Here is a 20,722-nt window from a genome sequence, read left to right on the forward strand (position 1 = left end):
TGCAATTCATAGTAGAGGATTAGACGACAAGCCTTGCAAAAAAAGGAATAAATAACAGATTCGTTTTTAAATAATTAGCCAGATTATGATTGTAGAGACACCGTGAAGCCTGATGAAATCAGTGTAAAGTCAGTATTGTGTAACACAGACATACTGTGACATTAACAGTAACTGAGACTGTAAATAGTTAACCCGGCGGTGTAGCGGTCCGTGGTGACGTCACACTCTGGTTTCTGCTTGCTTTGGGCCGCATCTTGGTCAGGAGCACTAATACCCGAAACTACTCAACGACTTTCGACAGCCTCCTCCGGACAAACATCCTAAAAAATGGGCAACTGTCAAGTAAGTGGCTTCCTGTTTTATATTTTTGCGCTGCCAACGCGTCAAATAGCGAACAAAATCTCTACAAGAAGCAGCAGTTTGGACTTCGCTCGAACTGTGAGCGAGAGTTTCGGGCTGGTTAATTGGATTGCCTGTAAGATTTGTATCCAGCCATTCATAGGATTAACGTTAAGTACGGAGGTTAACATTCATTTCCAATCAGATATTATATGTATTGCTTTTTGCGCATTGAAGAATTGTCATTATTACCACCGTTACGCAGTGCGCAAGGACTGAACCTTGCGCACTGCGTAATCGTGATATTTTCTGTTTTTTAAATATTGTGATAGGGAAAATGAAAGGGTTTCAAATTCATAATATTTGGTGTTTCTTTAAATGTAGCCGATGTAAACGTCGCAAATGACGCCGTGTGACAGACAGCCGTGTCTGGGTTCACGCAGAGGAGAGGGCCACTCCCCTGCGGAATTCATCACAGCCCCGTTAGATGTGTGTGTAGATGAATGAGTAGAGCTCAGTATGCAGGCTAGACAGTAAGAGTCCAGAGGAGCAGCGATGGGGGAGGGTGACCGGTTTTGTTCTATACATTTTGGTGTCTTGCTCCTTTATCGTCATTTGTTCATTGTCCTCCTTTACACACCAGACAACTAACATATTGGAAAAGAAAGCAGATATCCAAAACTTCCATCTCTATGTTTAAACCACCTTTATCCTACTGTAATTAACAACAATCAACTTTTTTCTTATAGTGTTTTTTAGCTGCAACAATTAGTTGATTAGTCAATCAGTCTGATTAGTTGTTCCCCAGAAAATTACTTTTGGGGATCATCAACAATTTTGATGATTGAATAGTTATTTTAATCATTTTTTAAGAAAAAAAGCAAAACCTTTGCTGGTTTCAGCTTCTCAAATGTGGTGATTTGAAGCTTTTATGTGCCATACATGATAGTTAAGTGAATAACTTTGGGTTTCTGATGAGACAAAACAAGACATTTGAAGACATCACCATGAGCTCTAAGAAATTATAACTGTATTTTTACCATTTTCTGACATTAAAGATTGATCAAGAAAATAATGGTGGCCCACAACATAAAATAATTACATAATAGTATGAGCAGGTAGGGCTGGGTATCGGCACTCGATAACTTTAAGGTATCAACCAAAATAACTCAGTGCCAAGTAGTATCGAAACTTCTCCAGTCAAACAATGCCTTCGATCCTTTTTGTACACAGATGTAGAAAAAAATGACTATTTGTATATATTTGCAGCCAATCACCACAAGAGTTCTTCGATTTAATGCGACGTGTGATTGGCCCACTACAGCAGCAGCTACAACCCATACAGTCTGTGGTGTGGTGAAGAATATTAGTGGTGGCATTTTATACAACTGAATACTTATTCTATACTAATACTATAATACTATATGATATATTCTAATACTATTCGCATAATGGGTATCAAATGAAGTACTCTATTGGTGTCGGTATTACTTTAAGGGTACTGGTATTGTAATTTTTTAAATGACACCCAGCCCTATAAGCAGGTCTATCAAATATTGGAGAAGTAAACATGATTCTGTGAAGATTCTGATGTTATTCCAGTCTTACAACAGTCAGCATATTGTTCTGGAAAAGAAAACAGTTTTATTGTTAGGACACGTCGGGGGGATTTGAAACCTCTACCCAGACCGCTGTTGGACAATGAACCGCACTTTGGTTACTGCTGACCTTATTCATGTGGCCCCCACCAAGTTTGTTTAAAGACTTCTGCCCCTGAATTCCTCAACCAAAGCATTGTGTCACCATCCTCCCCACCCCCATCTGCCAGCTGCTCCCGCACCGCTATCATGAGTCCGTCTGCATTTCATTTACCTAAACAATGATCCGTTTGATAAAATCAAGAAAAGGTGGTTTTAATTGTTTTCTTCTGATAATTATTTCTGATGTTTAATCTGTTTCTCCTCCTTTCAGCCCACTATTGTCCCCTATGAGGATTTTGATGTCGTTGCTGACATCAAGGCCATCCGCAAAGCCTGCAAAGGGCTCGGTAAGCTGGAAATACTGGTGAAAAAGTGTTTTTGAGCTCTAGTAATGTCCCTGTATGTTATTAAATGCAAATTACATTGTTTACCATTGTAATGCTTGTGTTTTGTCTTCTTTTCAGGAACGGATGAGCAGGCCATCATTGACATCCTGGCGAACCGCTCTTCATTTCAGCGTCAGGAAATTAAACAGGCCTATTTTGATAAGTATGACGATGTGAGTACGACACAGAATAACGCATGATTAACCACATAATTTATACCACGCGAATCATTTATGATTGTTATTCAAATCTGAAACATATGAGAACATTTTCTCCTTTCTACCAATCAAGTCAAATCATTTCATTCTGCCCCTTTGCTCCAGGAGTTGGTGGACAAGCTGAAGAGCGAGCTGTCGGGGAACTTTGAGAAGGCCATCCTCGCCATGCTCGACCCCCCCGTTATTTATGCTGTGAAGGAGCTGAGGAAGGCCATGAAGGGACCGGGCACTGACGAGGATGTCCTGGTGGAGATCATCTGCACCGCCACCAATGCTGTCAGTCTTAAATTTTATTCATTAATTCAATATATCAACAATCTGTGTGCCATTGTGTTTAGAAGCCTTAAACAGTGATATAAACATGAAATGTGCTGAATTTTATATGTTTTATGTAGAATATTCAAACTTTATATTCATTGTATCTAATTGTTTTCAACAGGACATTGCCCTGTTCAAGGAATGCTACTTTCAGGGTAAGATAACAAGCACATCAAGCATTCAAAAAGTTAAAAATTATTTTTTTAATGCATACATTACTTGACCACCATCTTCCATACTGTTGTTATCAATTTGTAGATATCTTATTGCGGCATATGAGTTAAATCTTTCACCCATAAAGTTACTAAAAGTCATATTTTCTTTCCTCGTGTTATGAACCTTAAAGGAAATGGTGACTCATTTGAGCGTGCATACAGTTCACCACACAGCACTATTCCTGTCCCTTTAGCCATGTAATGTACAGTCACACATTGTTTAGTCAAGGCCCATCCGGCTGTAACTTCCTGTACACAATGATAACATGATATGATAGATGATTATATTTACCAACATCTTCTTGTAATACTTAAAGGTCTCTCAGTCAATGACCACACTAAACTTTATCTCTCATTCTCCCTTTAATCATCGTCACTTTCTAAAAATGACACAGTTTACTCGCTGATAAGCTATTATTAATAACAACATGTGGTTTGTCACATTGTTGTGGAAAAATACCTTTGGCTGGTGTACATCTTCCTACAGCGTATTTTAGTTTGATAAATGATTTGTTAAGCTGAAATAAGGCAATCAGTTACAATGTATATACCCTAATAAAGTAGACTATGTCTTACTGCTACTAGCTTTTCCAATATATGTCTTAATATCGAACTTTATGTCCTGACAGGCATTCAGAGTGTCTCATTTTGATAGGATGATAGTAAACATGCATTGAATCACTTAAATATACTTTAAATATATGTATTCTGCATTACTGAGGCAATTATACATTTGAATTTTGTTGCAGAACATTCTCAGTTATCTAAAAATATCAACTTTTGGTGTCAGTGTCTAATAATTGAAAAGTGAGGAATGGTTTCAAGACTCATACAGGCAGGAATCCATTCATTGAAAAGGTTCAGATATCAGTTAAAATAAAAGGAACTGCAGTCACAGGACTTTTTGAGAAGTAAAAAAAGGTCAAACTTTGAATTGCAGGATAATTACTAACTTAAAGTGGAAATAGACAACTTGTTTGCTTTAACTTATCATTTTGAAGTAAATGTTGATTGCACAATGTAATGGCTATAGAATAATGACACCATTGGCATTTAGATTGGTTCCCTATAAGCCTCGCTTTCATCGTGCATTTCTGTCTGCCAGCGTCTACGATCTCCTGGGAAAATGAAAGCGCAAAGGAAGTGCGTCAACCATTGCGCAACCAAAAGAGGAAGAGGATAGTGCTTTTGTTTTTCCCAGTAGCTATCAGTAGCTTTTTCTCATAATAATTTGTTAGGTGGCCAACCTCTTCCTGTTGTCTTACTGCTATATGATAAATGTGGAATATTGCAAATCTGATGACACACTACTTATATCTGCTTACGCCATGTTTTAGTTGCATGTAGTGTACTTTCTGAATAAACTTGTCTTCTGATTTATAGAGGACTTTCTTCCCGTTAGCTACGGTAGCTAAACGGACAAAAGCCCTCTAGAAATCAGTTAGCTAAGCTAGCAGCCCTACAACCACAGAATACTGGATCAGTATCCAGTCAGGCTGATCTACACTATCGGTGTGTATGGTATATGAATCATATGATATACTTGTTCTTATGAAAATCAACAGACAGAAAATGTTATCACCGTCTCCGTTGTGCAGTTTCTTTCATTTTGTAAAAACATGAAGATGCTACCAGCCCAGTTCACTTTTCTCAACACATACTAAAAAAATTCTGCTTTTATTTCTCCATTATAGACTTAATGAATGAACAAACTGATACTTTTTCTCCTGTTTTCTTCTAACGTTACTCCCCCGCCTCTTCCCCGACACCAACCTCTGCTGTAGTTACTTGTTTGTGCGAAGCAATAATGTTACTCAAACTACGTTATAACTATTCAATGCACATCCTTACAATAGCTTTTACTTGTTCACAAATTCAGTATAAAATTGTGAAAATTTCAATTTACCTCCTCAGTGAACATGCGTCTTTCTTCTCTCTTATTTCCGAAGTGCTGTTGATCATTTCTTTACGGGAGCTTCAGGCTCTGAGGAAAACAGAAAGAGATCTGATTGTCTTTGCGACAGCTGCGCGAACAATAATACCACTTGGAAATGCTAGGAAGGGGGGGAAGTTGAAAAGTTCTCTGTTTCCCCTTTAACTGAAAAAGCAGGTTAAAACAGAAAGTACTGAACATGACAGACTTGTATCTCATAGAGTATATGAGGGTTTAAATGTTTACATGTTTAGATATAAAGTAAACATTATGACTTTTATTTTTCATCATTGTATCTGACTGTTCTTTGGTTCACACTGTATTCCCCTTTTAGTGCATGAACGTGATCTTGAAGCAGATATCGAAGGAGACACAAGTGGGGATGTGAGAAACCTGCTCACATCTCTTTTGCAGGTAAATGGCCTTGAGTTTCTACTCCACTCGTGTAACTAGATTCCTCGAGTCTGCCATCAGACAGAAATCAAGCTCTCACTCTCCCTGTGCCCAGTTCTTTCCTATAAACACACACACACACACGCTGGCCACATTCCAGACAGCCTTTCATTAGTAAAACGGAGGCCAGATACTCTTGCTTGAGTCAGACAAAGGCCTCACTACACAGCAGAAGTGACCTTTTTCCTCTTCTTCCAGGGCAACCGAGATGAGAGCTACGAGGTGGATGAAGGTCTGGCTGAAGAAGACGCTACCAGCCTGTTTGAGGTACTTTGTTTCTTTGAAATAAAGTTTTATAATACTTTTATAGCAGTTTAATTAATCCTCCAAAATTTGAATCTGATGCAGGCTGGTGAGGGACGTTTTGGGACGGATGAGTCCACCTTCAGCCACATCCTGGCCAGCAGGAATTACCTGCAGCTCCAGGCCACTTTCAAGATATATGAGCAGGTAGGGTTTGGTGTTACAAATAAATAGCCTGCAGTGATACTCTGTATCAGTTAATATGGCTGGGACATGCCATCTTCAGTTAGCATCAATTAATAGGGATTATATCTTGCTTTACCCTTCGTACGATTGTTGCTTCTCGTGCAGGTGCAGACAGACTTATTTGTAATGCTTTCATGTCTGTCGTCTTCATGTCCTCCTTTTTTAGGGATTAAGAGGAAGTTGCAAATCCAGAAAACAAAGTGTTAACGATTTAAGGCATTGCCGGAAATTGTATTTATTGAGGCATTTTCTTTCTGTAGCTCTCTGGAACTGAAATCCTAGATGCCATTGAGAATGAGACTTCTGGGACGCTGAAGAAATGCTACATTGCTCTCGGTTCGTAAAATACAGTCTAGGAATTATCATTATCATCCATATAAGATAACACACGATGATGATGTCAGTTGGTTTCTCACATACTGTAGGTCACATTTAAAGTTAAAAGCATCTCAAAATCATAACGGTAGAACATAAAATATTAAGCAACTTTTGGAAACTGTGTTGCTTTTTGCACATTTCATTGTTAAACAACGCTGGGGGTGGATAAAGTCAGTGGTGGATGCCAGAGGTTGGGGGAGGTTTTGAATAAAGAGATTGTATTGTATTCTTTAGTTTCACTTAGAGAAAAGTTGATAGTATTGCAACAGAAAGTTAACTGCTGTGAAAATGTAATTAAAAGTCTTTCTCCCTCCCCTCAGTGCGAGTTGCTAAGAACCCCCAGCTCTACTTTGCCAGACGTCTGAACAAGGCGATGAAAGGAGCGGGCACCGACGAGGACACCCTTATTCGCATCATTGTGTGCCGCGCTGAGGTAATGCAATCATTTTTTAAAATTTCTTTGATAAGTGAAGTCAAAGCTCAGTACCAGTGAAGCAACCAAACTCTGTTTTCTGCAACAGCTTTCTGTCTACTCTGTCATAGTACAGACACAATATCTTTTTATTATCTGGACTTAAAAGGAATTTAATATTGAAAGTTGGGGAATAATAAAAAGCAAACCATTTTTAGTAACACTTCATTTTACTGGTCTGCAAATTTCATGGTGATATCATGGAAACTAGTTTCTGCCTAACTTCTGCTGATCATGCCAACTTAATTTCCAAGTAGTTTCTGTGTAACTGCTGAGCAGAGCACTAAATTGAAGTGAGTTGTTGCAGCTTAATTTCCAAGTAGTTTCTGCCTTCTGCTTCTGCAGGCCACTTAATTGAAGTACATTTAACCATTTACCAATTTCTGTATTATTTCAGCACGTCAGTCCAACTTTTTACCAAATTTCCTATATGTTCATTTATTATTGTAGCCACCATAAATTGCCAATTAGAAAAAAATACAAATTCATAATCAAGAATCAAGTTAATAATTGCCAATTTTAAAAGTCTCATTCCTTGCTTGCTTATTGAGGTCTGATAATAGTGTCTTCACACCACTCAAGTTAAAAGTCAGAGACAATACATTAACAAATAAATTAAACAGGGGGTGGAGTAATTTTTACAAAGTTTTTGACATAAAAATAGCATTTTTGTTAAAACTTTTACACCTTAAATAACACTAATGTCTTTAAAAAGGCATCCAACCACTCCATCACAGTGTTTTTTGGCCAACCAATGGTTCCACTCAATGAATGCGGGGTTCATCTTAAGAGCTGTGGGCGCTCGGTCTTCCTTCAAGTGGTAGACGTTCTCCTTATAAGAACACCAGGCTCTTTCAATATGTTGTGTATGAGACCCTGTCTGCGGATGCACAAAGTGTTGCCTATGATTGACAGGATAATGGATGTAACCATCTTTAACAGTCTTTTATACACTTTCCAACAATCTGTGATAAAAACAAACTACTGAAAACTAAACTGGAGCTAAACTGAATTGGACATGAAAGTCAAAAATAGTATAGAAATAACAATTAGGCTAATTGAAAAGAGAAAACTATAATAACCTGTGTGTGTGTGTGTGTTTGAATATATGCTTGCCTAGGTTTGGTAAGGAGATTAGTGATAGCAGACTCTACGAAAAGAGAAGTAAGACCTCCAGCCCACAAAAAACACACATGACCGCTGACTCAGGAAAAATGACGGAAAATATATTTATAGAGGCATTCTGTTCATGTTTCTTTTTCCTGATAGCTTCTTTTTATATAATCAAAGCATCTCTTAAGAATGAAAATGGTTAAAAAAAAATGTACTTTGATTTACTGGCCTGCAGACAGAAACTACTTGGAAATTAAGCTGCAACAACTCACTTCAATTAAGTGGTCTGCTCAGCAGAAGTTACACAGAAACTAGTTGGAAATTCAGCTGGCATGACCAGCAGAAGTTAGACAGAAACTACTCGGAAATTAACCTGCAAGAACTCTCTAAACATGAGATTGGAGGTAAATGTTGGGTAATTTGGGGGTAATTTCAAAGAAATTTTAAAGGAATTACTTGCTTATTATACCTACTTACCATGAAATTCAAGGTAAATTCTGGAGTAATTTCAGAGTAATTTCAAAGAAATTTCAATGAAGTGACTTGCTAATTATCATGTAATTACCATGTAATTAATGATTTCCCACATTTTTTATAGAAACCTGGTGTATATGTACATCTATATGTGTAACATGTCAAAGAAATCAGCTTTATCCAGGAGGAATCAAGTTTCTCTAATCCCCTGACCTGATTATAAAAAACTATGTTTCCATATCCATGCCTTTTTTTTGTTGGGTTAACAATTTTTTAATGATTTAAAAAAAAAAAAAAAAAAAAAAATTTTACACAGCAAAAATGTCAAGTTACAGCGCTCCAATACATGATGTGAACAGGTGGTTAAGGGAACAAAGAAAAAGAGAGCCCAACACATAAAAGAAAATGTCAAATAACATAATATATGCTAATGAAAAGTGGTGTATAAATAATGTAGTAGACTGTAGTAGATCATAGATATAAATATAGAGTTCAGACTGTAACCAGGTGTGTTTACTGGATGTAAGTGCTCTGATTGAAACATGATTGCCTTTCCCAGCCTGACCAAGGCTTGAGCTCTGGTGTGATCGGGCACAAAGTGTACTAAGTGTACTTTTTTCCCATTTTGTCAACAGTATGATTTGGAGACCATCAAAGACATGTACCTGGAGAAGTATGACGTGTCTCTGAAGGACGCCCTGAGGGACGAGTGCGGCGGAGACTTCAAACGTCTCCTCTTGGCAATCTGCCACTGAAAATCGGGGAGGCAGTCAGGGCTAGAAGATAGAAAACAGTGGCAGAAACAGCCGAGTATGTTGGACCGAGGGCGCTGCTGTTTTCTGTCTAACACACTAACACTACTCAGTCTCTCCATGTGGCATTATGTAGGGAAAAGGAGGGTGAAAGTGATTAAATAATTAACCTGGCTCATGTCTTTTTTTTAACTCTGTGAATGTAGGTGGCTCTCAATTTTTAACATTTTTCACAGACATTAATAACAAAACCCTCGAACTGGATTTACTCATCTGTGTGTGAATTGGGTCTACTATGTCTGTTAATTACTGCCCATTTCTAGTGAATTTTTAACATCTGTACCAGCGTTTATGTAGTAGCTAGTATTCGCTGTGAACAAGGACCAAATTTATACATTTCCAACATTAACAGGAGCCGACTAAAGTCACACTGATGCAATTACAGTACACAGAGTGTGATGTGATCAGGAGGTTCAGGAGTTGATGGGATAATCACATTATAAACGTACGACATGTTCACTTGGAAAAAGATGCTGCATACACTTAAGTAATCACAGTAGTGCTGCATTATTACCATCTTATAAGTATTATATTGTTTTAGATTAAATAATTCTGTATCATTTTTTTTATTTTCCTATTATCTTTCACCCTCCATACGCCAAACTCAGTGACTTCACTGCTGTTACAACTAATGCAATCACTCCATATGGCTTGAAAATGACATAATGTGCTTTTAAATGAAGAAATGTGAAAGTTTGTACTGAAAGAATATTAGCTGGAATCATGAAGGATATGCAAAGTTATATGTGAATGGATTCTCCGAATTTTCCTCGCAACTGACTCACAAAAGAGATTTTATATTTTGTTGGTTGCTTATTGAAAGAAACTATGTATTGATTTACACTATGTTGCCTTTTTGTCCTATACTAAAATTAGAAAGACTTGACAAATCCACATGCACCTCACCTTGTTATATATTCGTTTGTATTTTATGACTAACGCAGTAGAGTGTTTAATATATGGCATTATTTAGTTTGTTTGAAATAGGCCAGATAGTATATGAGAAGAAACCTGATGACGTTTAGGTGAGCTGAACATTTACAGCAACACCTGGATCGTCTGATGTCTTGTGTCATTTATGTGTCTCTATTAAGGCAGCTGAGATTTGTTCAAATTACCACTATTGTAAACATTTTTGGAACAAGCTGAATAGAGTGAGATAGTTACAACATCAACCAGGACATCAGTGCAGTCATGGGACTAGTGTTTGTCTCTCTCCAGCCAAAGAATTTTGGTCTAACTGCAAATAAAGTTCCCTGTAACGTCATGTCTGCTTTTCTTTGACCTCCGACTGTCTTTGATAATTGGTGGACTGACAGAAAATTAATTATTTCGATAACTGAGCAGTAGTTTGTGTCTATTGTTAGGAACTTATCAATAATGAAAATACCAACTTCAAAACCAGTTTTCCATTTGTATGAAAGTTATTTGTGAAATGTGAAAATACTCATCACAGCTGCCACCGAATCATTAAAACATAACAATCAAGTTGTCATGGCAACACATCAGTCTGCCCACAAGTCAGAATATGGTTTCTTTGACAACCTCATCAAACATTCAGTGGCTGTAAATGTAAAACTTTATAAAGTGTATTCTCCAAACAACTACTCAAGACTAGAGATGTGAATGGGGACTTCACATCATATGAGAAGACACGCCCCCCTTCAAACCTGTCGCTGCTTTGTCGCTGCCTTCAGGGACTGGCGGATATTTTGAAATTTAAACTTGAACAACCCACAAAATGGAAGGAAAATATCCCAGGGTGAATTCAGGTAAATTGGAATAGCATAAAAATGAAAGAAATGTAAGAAAAAAGATTAACTATATAGTTTGAAATGTCAGTTGTGGCTGAAAATGACAACAGAAATAAACAAGTTTGCCGATATCACACATCGCTGCAATACAAATCAACTGCTAATTGTCTACCAATTGTTGTTAGATATCATGCGGTCTTTATAGGACAGGCTGGCCCCGCTCCTGCGATCTAGGTAATGATTAAAAATTCCCAATCGCGTCGGAATTGTCCTTTAACGTAATATCAGAAAGTACGACTCTCCGTGGAGCACGTGAAGGCGGCGTAATGTTTGAGTCACGTCAGCGCTCGCTAACACCGCCCCTCTCTTAGACATGCAGGTTGTAGTCTCGCATTTTTCCACTCGTCTCTTGTTTATATTTTTGAAAAACGGGGCATTTCACGCCGAGTGAGACTTCTGCGTACAGCAGCAAAAACACAAGAACATCATCATCATCAGTTTTGTCCGCTGGACTCTCTTGAAGGTACGTCTTTCTCTGGCTTTGTTGCTCCTTTTTACCCCCGTTTACTGGCAATTACAGTCATTAGCATCCATCTTGGTAGGAGCTAATTAAAACCACTGCAATGAGAAATGGTTGGCCCTTTGTATCCTATGAGACATTATATCTCTGTAAGTTTTATAACATTATAGCTTCTGTCATGCTAAATATACTGCTTTAATATTTTTCTACCAATTAATACACTATACAGCAGTATTAGACTTGTTACATTATCACACTTTATTAGAATTTTGCCTCTTGTTATATAACTGTAAAATAAACATTTCAAACATAGCAGTTATGTTTGGTGTGAGTTAATAGCATGTTAATCCGTTATGCCAGCTGTTGAGGCAGATTGATCACTGCAGCACTCACTACTTACTTGTGTTTGGATGCTGCAGCCTGCACATGTTAAAAGAGTCCATCAGCATCTCCATGGAAACATTGAGTGATACAGTGATGTCCACTTCCTGCATTGACAACACGCAGATAAACTACTGCATTTACATCAATTTAGCCATTTAGAACATAGCATCCAGTTATGAAGCACCTGAATGCACCACTACACAGTATACTCTGTAGCCAATAGGAAACACTTTATAGTAAGGTAACAAAATGCTAAAGTAATGCAGGATGTTGCTATCAAGACTTTCTCACATTTAAGAAATTAATTAAGAAATCACGCCACTATGAGTTGATATTCATTAAAGGTGCATGCCACCTATTTTTCACATGAAGTTTAGTTTGCTATTTACAAGGAATGCTACTCAGCTTCTACTTTGGCTGTAAACAGAATACCAAGAACACACTTCAAAGTCTTCTAAATTACGAGGTGCGTGTCTGCACAAGCTGCCACCTCTGTTATTTGATGCCACTGAAGTCCTGCAGTAGAAATTATCTTCAGCCGATAGATTTACAGTGTGAATTGTCCCACGCGGAGCTTAAGCCAGAAAAGCTTTAAAAACAGCATGGAGCACCATGGAGATATTAACATTTTACAATCTAGGAGACATTCAGAGGGCAAATACATTTCTGTAGGTGACAGTTGACTCCTTTCTGGTGGTCACCTGGTTTTGTACTTCATTAAATTAAACTTAAAACAAGCACCAGTCCAGACCAGTGGTAGTTATTTTACTGATAATTACATCTCCCACCTTAAAGCTTTGGACATTGAATGTTATATACTTGACTCATCTTGTAAATGACTAGGAAAAGACACATTTACAGTACATTCCCCCATATTCACAGCTAATGACGATACTTTATGTATGACAAAATGAAAAACAACTCAACAGGGAAATATTTCTTTACTCCTTCAAGCAATATAACAAACTTCTGAAGTCTGGTTGAAGAATAAAATTAGTATGTAAGCACAAAGACAATGGTTCCCTGCTCATGCTTGATAATGCTTAACTAATGCATGATTCATCATGTTCTAATGAATGTATTAATGCATGATATATCTTGAACTCATGCGGCTCCAGATTAATAAATGATTAGGTCACTATTAGCTTTATCATTAATTCAGTACAAAGGTAAAAGCATTGAACGCTGCAGTAATTTAAAAAAACACAAAATTGAAGCAAGGATTGTTTGTCAATCATTAATAAACTTAAATAGAACCTTAAATCATAAATTATGATGCAATAAAGATGACGAAAATACCTCTGTCCTTGCAGTGATAAATGTGTTGTTCCTATATTTAGTTATGCATGAGTTGCTGTTAATTCATACAATATGCATTTCACATAATTCATGAAGTATCCCGTACATAAATTAATGCTATTTATGCAGAAAATCACACATGAATTAATGTAAATTAATGTCGCCTACTTAAAGCTTAAATTGCAGCCCTTATTTAAATTATACTAATTAAATACATTGAAATCTTTGTTTCTTGTGAATAGTATTTTTTGCAAGTAGACGTTCATGTTACACATTACATTCACCAAGTTTTTCTATAATGAAAAGTGTGCTGTTGAGATCAGGATCTTGTAATTACGAAAAAAATATCTTGTAATTATGAGATACTAAAGCTGCAATCCATTGCAGGTTGGAAGGTGATAGTTCCGAGTCGGTATTCCTGACTTCCAATCTGTATACGTCACAATGCATCTGCTCGGGAAAACATCAATGCTCGCAGCAAAGTGATGTTTGGAGGCCCACGTAAATGCAGCGTTTCATTTCAACCCAACACTACAGCAGCTGATTTAACAGCTTAGCACCCTTTAAAAGAGACAGAAGTCTTTGCGAGCATGCTGTACTAGCCTACTCCTCCTATCGAACACAAATCAACTGAATGGAAATGACAACTACAAAGTTATTACATGAAGTGCAAACTGATGAAAAGACAGTTATACTTACTGTTCACTGTGTGTGCCACCATATTGATATGATGTCAGGTGTGTTTCTGTTGGTGAACTCTGGCCAGATGGATCTTCCCCGAGTATCCGACTTGAATTACACTTTTCCGTGTCAGAGGTCATTTTATGAGTTCCAAGTACAGTGAATTGCAGCATAAGTCATAATCATGAGATCTTTTCTCCTTATTATAAGATACTAAGTCATAATTATGAGATACGTAAGTCATAATTACGAGGTGAATGCAATTACGTCACCAATGTGTTCTCATAATTACAAGATTTTTTTTTTTTGTAATTACAAGATCCTGATATTGTAATTATGAGAAAAGGTTAAGGGTTACCAATCATCATTTGAGAAGACAGAGGCATGATGATGCTACCTGATTCAATTTGCTTTTATTTCCTCCTTGATTTGAGACACTGGGAGATATTAATGTCACTGAATAATGTGGATAGTATTATATTGTGGATGATATTATTATTATTAGTTTGATCAGACGTCCTGAGGTTGATATGTTGATGGATGTGAAATACAGCAGTAGTAGAGGCAGGAAAGAACAAGTCACAATGAGCAGAATCGAACATCTCAACAACACACTTTTCATTGTTAGCAGTTTCAGGAAGCAGAGACTGTACAACATGTCATCATATGCAGGAAATACACAGAGGAAAGACTGTAACGGTTACACATTACAGTAATTAGGATTATCAGAAATCAGTATAAAAGGTAGTGTGGAAGTATATGGTACCTTTTTTAACACAAATCAGTGTTCACATTAATTTTAACTCTGATTTATAGATCACTGATTTATGATGGTTAACTTACAGTTGAGTCATGTGTTAATTGCATTTCTTCAATTATTTGAAAACCAGTGAAGTGTAAAAAAACAAAAAAGCTTCTTGAACAAGTGCAGAATGACAAGTGTCAGTTATACATTACTGCATGTCTCAAACTTGCTGCTTTTTGTCATTGTTTATACATTCATACTGTATATAATATCTACTAATGTATGTAGTAACTAATGACTTGATGGTCCACTGAATGTTAAACAATCATATGAAGTAATACGGCCTTTATTATTAAATATCAAGTGACAGCAGCTCATGATGCATTAATTCAAGCAATGAATGAATTTCAACATGAGCATTATTCATGCTTTAATGAACGATGAGTCATGCTTTAGTTTTGCATTCTTTGTATGGAAGCACATTGCTTTCACCAAGTAAAAAAGTGGCAGCGTTATCTCCTAATTATGTGGACTGTATGTCTACTGTACTGTATCTGGTAATTATAAACTATCTCATAATTACAAGATCTGTATCTTGTAATTTTCTGGCTTTTATATCCACGTTTCCACATTCTCATGGAGTGATTTCTCATACACTAGTTAGCTATATTTTAACAGTCACAGTTTGACAGTCTCATACTCCCTCTACTTTTATACTATCTTACACGGTCTGCTGGCCAGTAAAATTGCCCATAATTCAGAAATGTGTTATTTATATTACTATATGTTATAGTTACCTTTATGATAACATTTATCTGAGGTTTTTGGAGAAGTTAGGGGTGAAAATGATTTTGGGTTTGATTCTGTAACCTGTATTAACCTACACTATAAACATTTAGAACTGCAAATATATAAACACGCTTTTGAGAGGCTAATCTTACCATTTGTGAATAAAAATTGTAGGTTAGTGTACAAAAGTTGAGTATCTGATCACAATACTTTGTTCGGGAATTTCAGCCCCCCCCCTCAAAATATTACACAGAACCATCTAAGAAGTCATCCAAGGAAACTGTTTGGAATAGGGCAGGAACTTTCATAGAAATACTTGGCAGGTGATTAGATGAACCATCCGTCTATCACGTCTTACCTTGCGAGGCAGCTGGATTCATGAGATCACACAAGAATTCTTATAGGATGCTGATTGGTTGGAGCCACCAGTGGTTCGGACACAAGAACATAACTTGAAGCCTGACAAGATGGATTCCTGCCTGATCTCGCGAATCCAAGCTGCCTTGCAAAGTAATCAAAATATAGTTCTTTGAATGTAGTTTTGGCAAAAGGGGAGCATCAATACTTTATTTTGACAATGCCTTTCTTGCAGGATACCATCCACAGAATATAAAACCTTTCATGAACTGTCCTTGAATGTACAATCACTTCAAAGCTACGTGGCTCAAATAACCCACCTCTTGTCCTCTTCCAGGTTTGAGGAGATGTCGTCCGTGTGGCAGCAGGAGCCATCAGGTTATTCCCCCTGCATAGAGATTGACTCCAGCTCCGTGAGGACCAAGGACAGGTTCGGCTCCCCGGCCAGGCTGAAGCAGGAGCAGGACGACCTCCACATCATTAAGTGGGAGAATTTTCAAACAGGAGCCTCGGCAGATGCTGTTCAGGACAACACACCCAGCAGTGCCATGTCAGGTAAGTACTGTAACAGTGTTGCATTAATAACCATATCATGGTGTAATGAAACAAATGAGACCATGTTTCTGTGACTGATAGATTGTACAGTCTCAGTCCTAAAGCAACCATTTAAAGGGGACATGCGCTTTTTGTGATTTTCTGTTATTTTTATACTGTTATAATGTCGGATGTCTATGTTAAACATGGTCAAAGGTCCAAAACATGAGATGAACACATGTAAAAATACTCCCCTGCAAGTCAAACACTCTGAACACTGAATGCAAATCATGCAAAGATATGCCAGTAGAGCCCTTGAATAAAAAATACTTGATACTGAGACCACAAGCGGTGTACGTCACCTTCACTTGTCCACATAATACTCTTGTGGACCACTAAATGCAGTTTGGAGCTCCAAGTCTGTAGCTATTCCAATAAGCATGTACGGAATATTGCCAGTGAAGTACATAACCAGTGTTTCGTAATGCTTTCCCATGCTGCTTCGCCTTTCTGTAGCGGCCTCACATGTAGAGAGCCTGCCCCCAAGAGTCCTGCTGACCATCACCAAGCTGCAGTGTATGCTGGAGAACAAACAGGAGCGCATCGCTGCACTGGAGAGACAGGTGGAGGATCTAATGCAGGACCGCAAGTTCCTACGGAGCCAGATTGAGAACCTCACAAGTAATCGCTCCATGCATACCTTTGCATCACCCAGTCCAGTGAGTGAAGGTCAGTGCCTTGAGTGAAACAATAGACTATGTTTAAAATCACAATATTAACATTTTACGGATGCTCTTATTCATGTCACTTCCGTATTGACCACACACAGCTCCTAAACCCAGCAAAGTGCAGCACTCAGAAAACAAATCTCGGAAGAGAGAAAGAGCTTCTTCCAGTTCCTCGGCCAGCAGCGACAGTGGCTCCGAAGCGTCTGACTCATCTGAAGTGTCAGCGGCCTCAAGTGAACACAGAAGGAAGAAACACCACAAAGACAAGAAAAGATCAAAGAAAGGGAAAGACTACAGTAGAAAGAGAGGTAATGATCATGTCGATGTGAGCTGGAGCAGAACTAAAGGGTATAAATGTTTGTTTAGTATGCTTTGCTGCAAGAAAAACATTTCTTACCACATTTGAAAATGAGTTTTAAAGTCTCTAGCTTTATCACTCTGGTACATGCTAATCAAGAGCTTATCCCTGTATTGGCACCATAGTTTCACCACTTCTGTAAAAACCACAGTACCCATTGTTATATGTACTCTGCCTATCATTTCTTCCCACCAGCCACCGGTGTCCAGTACGTCATCCACCGCTACAAACAAGTCCTGTCAGCCTTCATCAAGAAGAAAAGCATGAGTGAAGCCTTCCGCCATCTCGGTATCGACCGGAACACCATCGCCAACACAGCTTCGATCGCCGAGCTCCACCTGGCCGGCAAAGACATGGTCCCCTTAGTGGGCATGTTCCGTCAAGGAGAAGAGACTCTGGTCAGCTACGCCCAAAGGTGCACCTTGGTCATTGACAGCGATGCTGAACTGTCCAGGAGAATAGACCACATGAAAGCTAACGGCGAGCTGCTGCCCATCTCAGGGAAAAGGCCGAGGGTGTTGCATTCTCACATCCCGCAGCTGGGGGGACCTGCAGAGAGCATTTTAATAGGTTGATGATAATTTTATTGCATTGAGGAGAGGTGACATACAACATAATTGCATCACAAAATTATGTTCTTTTGTTTTCCTCCAACCTGAACTGCTGGATTTAAGTATTTTTATGTAGCATTTTTGCATATCTTTTAGTTTTGCTTTATGTCTCAAGGGGAACAGGGCAGCGGCATCATTAGGGCCAATCATTCAGGACTTCAGCCCCAAATATTTTGAGCCTTGATCCAAATATTTTTGGTCTTGGTCTTTTTTTTTTTTCAAGGTGGATCTCCACTTCAGAGGGATGTGGAGTAATACAGCGCTGCACATGACAAGATGCATAATAATTAATAATGATTTCCCGACAGCACAAAAGCCACAATTTGCATTTTTAGGAGTGTGCACACATAGTCCTCTCCAAAACTCCATGTATGCTGAGTTATTCAGACCAGCTTTTACTCAGATTCAGGCAGGTCTGTAACATGTTAGATCAATCTCTGAATATGAACAGTGATGTCGGTCATGTGTCACTGAATGAAATCAGCAGAGATGATAATGTTCTGTGCTCTTCTACACATCTGACAGGTCAGTTTTTACACACATTCCAAGTTTATAGAGTGAATTGTTTGTAATAAAGCTGCCCGTCTCAAGACGAATCCTGAGCTCCATCAGAGCTGTTGGGACATTTTTATTTAAAGTATTTAAAAGTCCAAGCTCTTCCTCTAGAGTTTCCTCTGTCCTGTCAGGTTCATAATTACAGTTTTGCTGATTAAATGCAATGTCAATATTTGCTGCAGTGACATTACTGTGCATAATTTAGTTTCTTCACCTTTCCATTTAAAGGGTCAGTGGACCCCAGAAAAACACTTCCTCTGTTAGGCCTACCTCTATTCATTGAGATAGTTTTATTCGTTCAGGTTTGGAGATTTCCATCTCTGGGATTGTTGCTGTCATCTCAATACTGGGAATCCTTAACAAACTTTGTTAGTAAGGTTGACTTGCTTCCCAAAGTATGACTACAAATAGCCTAACTGTTGACATTGATGATGCATGTAAATCTACAAAGATTAACACTACCCCCCTCCCCCTCCCCTCCCACAACTGGGAATATTTATTCTTTGCTGTTTATGCATTTTACAGATACACTTTTTGGATGTATGTTTTGTACTCGATAGCCATAAAAATTATTTGCAGCTGCTTTCACTAATGGAAATAATGGATTTTTTAAAATTATTTAAGAGCAGAAGATGTGTAGTGTTAGAAACACCCACAAGATGGCAGTGCTTACACATAAGATGATGTTTACAAATCACTGTTTCCTGTCCTTCTCCACTCCAAAATGGTGGATAGTTAATTTCCATTTTCCTGCACATATTTTTTTTTGTTGTTGTTGGAGGTGTTACTTTATGTTCTTGGTTTTTGTGATAATAATTCTGTTGACATCATACTGTGATATACATGCTGTAAATGAACTGAACTGAGCATTTGTTGCAAAGTGTGTTAATGTTTCTGAACTGCCAACACATGAAAATGAAAACACTGTTTGTTCATACAGAGATTTCAGTGAGTTTTGTTTTTATGCAAGGACTTTAATATGTGCCAAGATGATATGATGGGAAACTATGTGCATGATCTATTGAAGCTGTAACCTTTCCGAGAAAGATTTATTGTCGCTTGATCCCAGGTGAAAAAACGATAAAGGGCCTTTTCAGTAAAACTTCACCAACACCCCAATCTTAAAACCTATGTCAGGTGTCATCTGAATGTGATCGACAGTGTAGTACAGCCGTATAGTGCATTAAATATGGTGCTGCTTGCAGAGACATATTTTTAGTCTGTCTCTTGACCAGAGGAGTGGGCAGCACCAGTGTTTGTAGACAGATGGGGAAAAGCTTGGTAAGACATCCTTGGGCGATGGTAAGTGTCAGTGCAAAGTGTTGCCATCGCCTTCCCTGCTGTTTGCTTTTCACATGGAGTGACAAATTACTTGTGCAAAGCCATTACAGGGGCTGCACCCAGGCTGTTTATCTTTGCATGGGACTCTGTCACTGTCACTCCCATTCACACGGCGGCTTTCTGCTTATCTTTCACTCTCACATCCCAATCTGTCTGTCCCCCTCCACTTTCTACGCTCCCATCCCCCCGCCCTCTTCTGTTATGAACTCATTCAGTCATGTCTCATTACCTATCACTTCTCCATCTCTCTTCATCCTTTCTTTTCTTTCCGTCTCATCTTTTCACCCAAGTAATAAACCTTGATGTCGGAGAAGCTGGTCAAGTTTCGGACAGTGTAGGAACATTTTATGCCAGCAGAGGCGACCTGAAGTTCCCCTCAGCCTGTTAACAGCCAGAGGGGACAGGTGCATGCTGGTCTGCTGAGTGGCATGAGGTAGAAAACGTTGGGCGATTGTCTGCCAGCATTCATCTCTTTGTATATCCTGAGGCATACAAATGTCACTTCTGCTCTTCTTGTCACTGGTCGGAAACGTAATGGTAGGTTTTCTGCAAATCCTGAAATGAAAATTTTATTTTTGAGGTATGCGAACTCACCTCACCTCCATCTTTACTCTTGTTGGTCAGCATGTCCCTAAAAAAAGGCAGGGAAATGCAGCCTCCACCTGCTAATACTCAAGTGGCAGCTGTGAATTTGATGCTAATGAGTCAGGGTGATGGAGCTCAGAGCTGAGGATGGAGATAGGATGTGGGCCCAATTGAGCCTGAA

The 20,722-nt window shown here is 38.4% G+C and overlaps 2 protein-coding genes across 4 annotated transcripts; both read left to right on the forward strand.

Moving 5' to 3' along the window:
- The first annotated feature begins 225 nt into the window (after positions 1 to 225).
- On the forward strand, positions 226 to 10,567 carry anxa13 (annexin A13). 2 transcript variants are annotated; one of them, XM_042399646.1, is made up of 11 exons: positions 226 to 342; positions 2,311 to 2,386; positions 2,504 to 2,598; positions 2,749 to 2,919; positions 3,083 to 3,116; positions 5,444 to 5,523; positions 5,761 to 5,829; positions 5,911 to 6,012; positions 6,312 to 6,387; positions 6,750 to 6,862; positions 9,124 to 10,567. In XM_042399646.1, exons 1-11 carry the CDS (start codon positions 328 to 330, stop codon positions 9,241 to 9,243), a joined length of 951 nt encoding a protein of 316 aa, XP_042255580.1. In that variant the 5' UTR covers positions 226 to 327; the 3' UTR covers positions 9,244 to 10,567. The 2 variants fall into 2 exon arrangements, with proteins under 2 accessions (XP_042255580.1, XP_042255581.1); XM_042399647.1 differs by having other exon boundaries at positions 2,752 to 2,919.
- A 327-nt stretch (positions 10,568 to 10,894) lies between these two features.
- On the forward strand, positions 10,895 to 18,644 carry LOC121888089 (coiled-coil domain-containing protein 106-like). Of its 2 annotated transcripts, none has more exons than XM_042399401.1 (5): positions 10,895 to 11,072; positions 16,167 to 16,384; positions 16,880 to 17,092; positions 17,193 to 17,399; positions 17,645 to 18,644. In XM_042399401.1, exons 2-5 carry the CDS (start codon positions 16,177 to 16,179, stop codon positions 18,022 to 18,024), a joined length of 1,008 nt encoding a protein of 335 aa, XP_042255335.1. In that variant the 5' UTR covers positions 10,895 to 11,072; positions 16,167 to 16,176; the 3' UTR covers positions 18,025 to 18,644. The 2 variants fall into 2 exon arrangements, with proteins under 2 accessions (XP_042255335.1, XP_042255334.1); XM_042399400.1 differs by lacking the exon at positions 10,895 to 11,072 and adding an exon at positions 11,400 to 11,577.
- The last annotated feature ends 2,078 nt before the right edge of the window (positions 18,645 to 20,722 follow it).

This window comes from Thunnus maccoyii, chromosome 21, assembly GCF_910596095.1.
Source record: "Thunnus maccoyii chromosome 21, fThuMac1.1, whole genome shotgun sequence".
NCBI lineage: Eukaryota > Metazoa > Chordata > Actinopteri > Scombriformes > Scombridae > Thunnus > Thunnus maccoyii.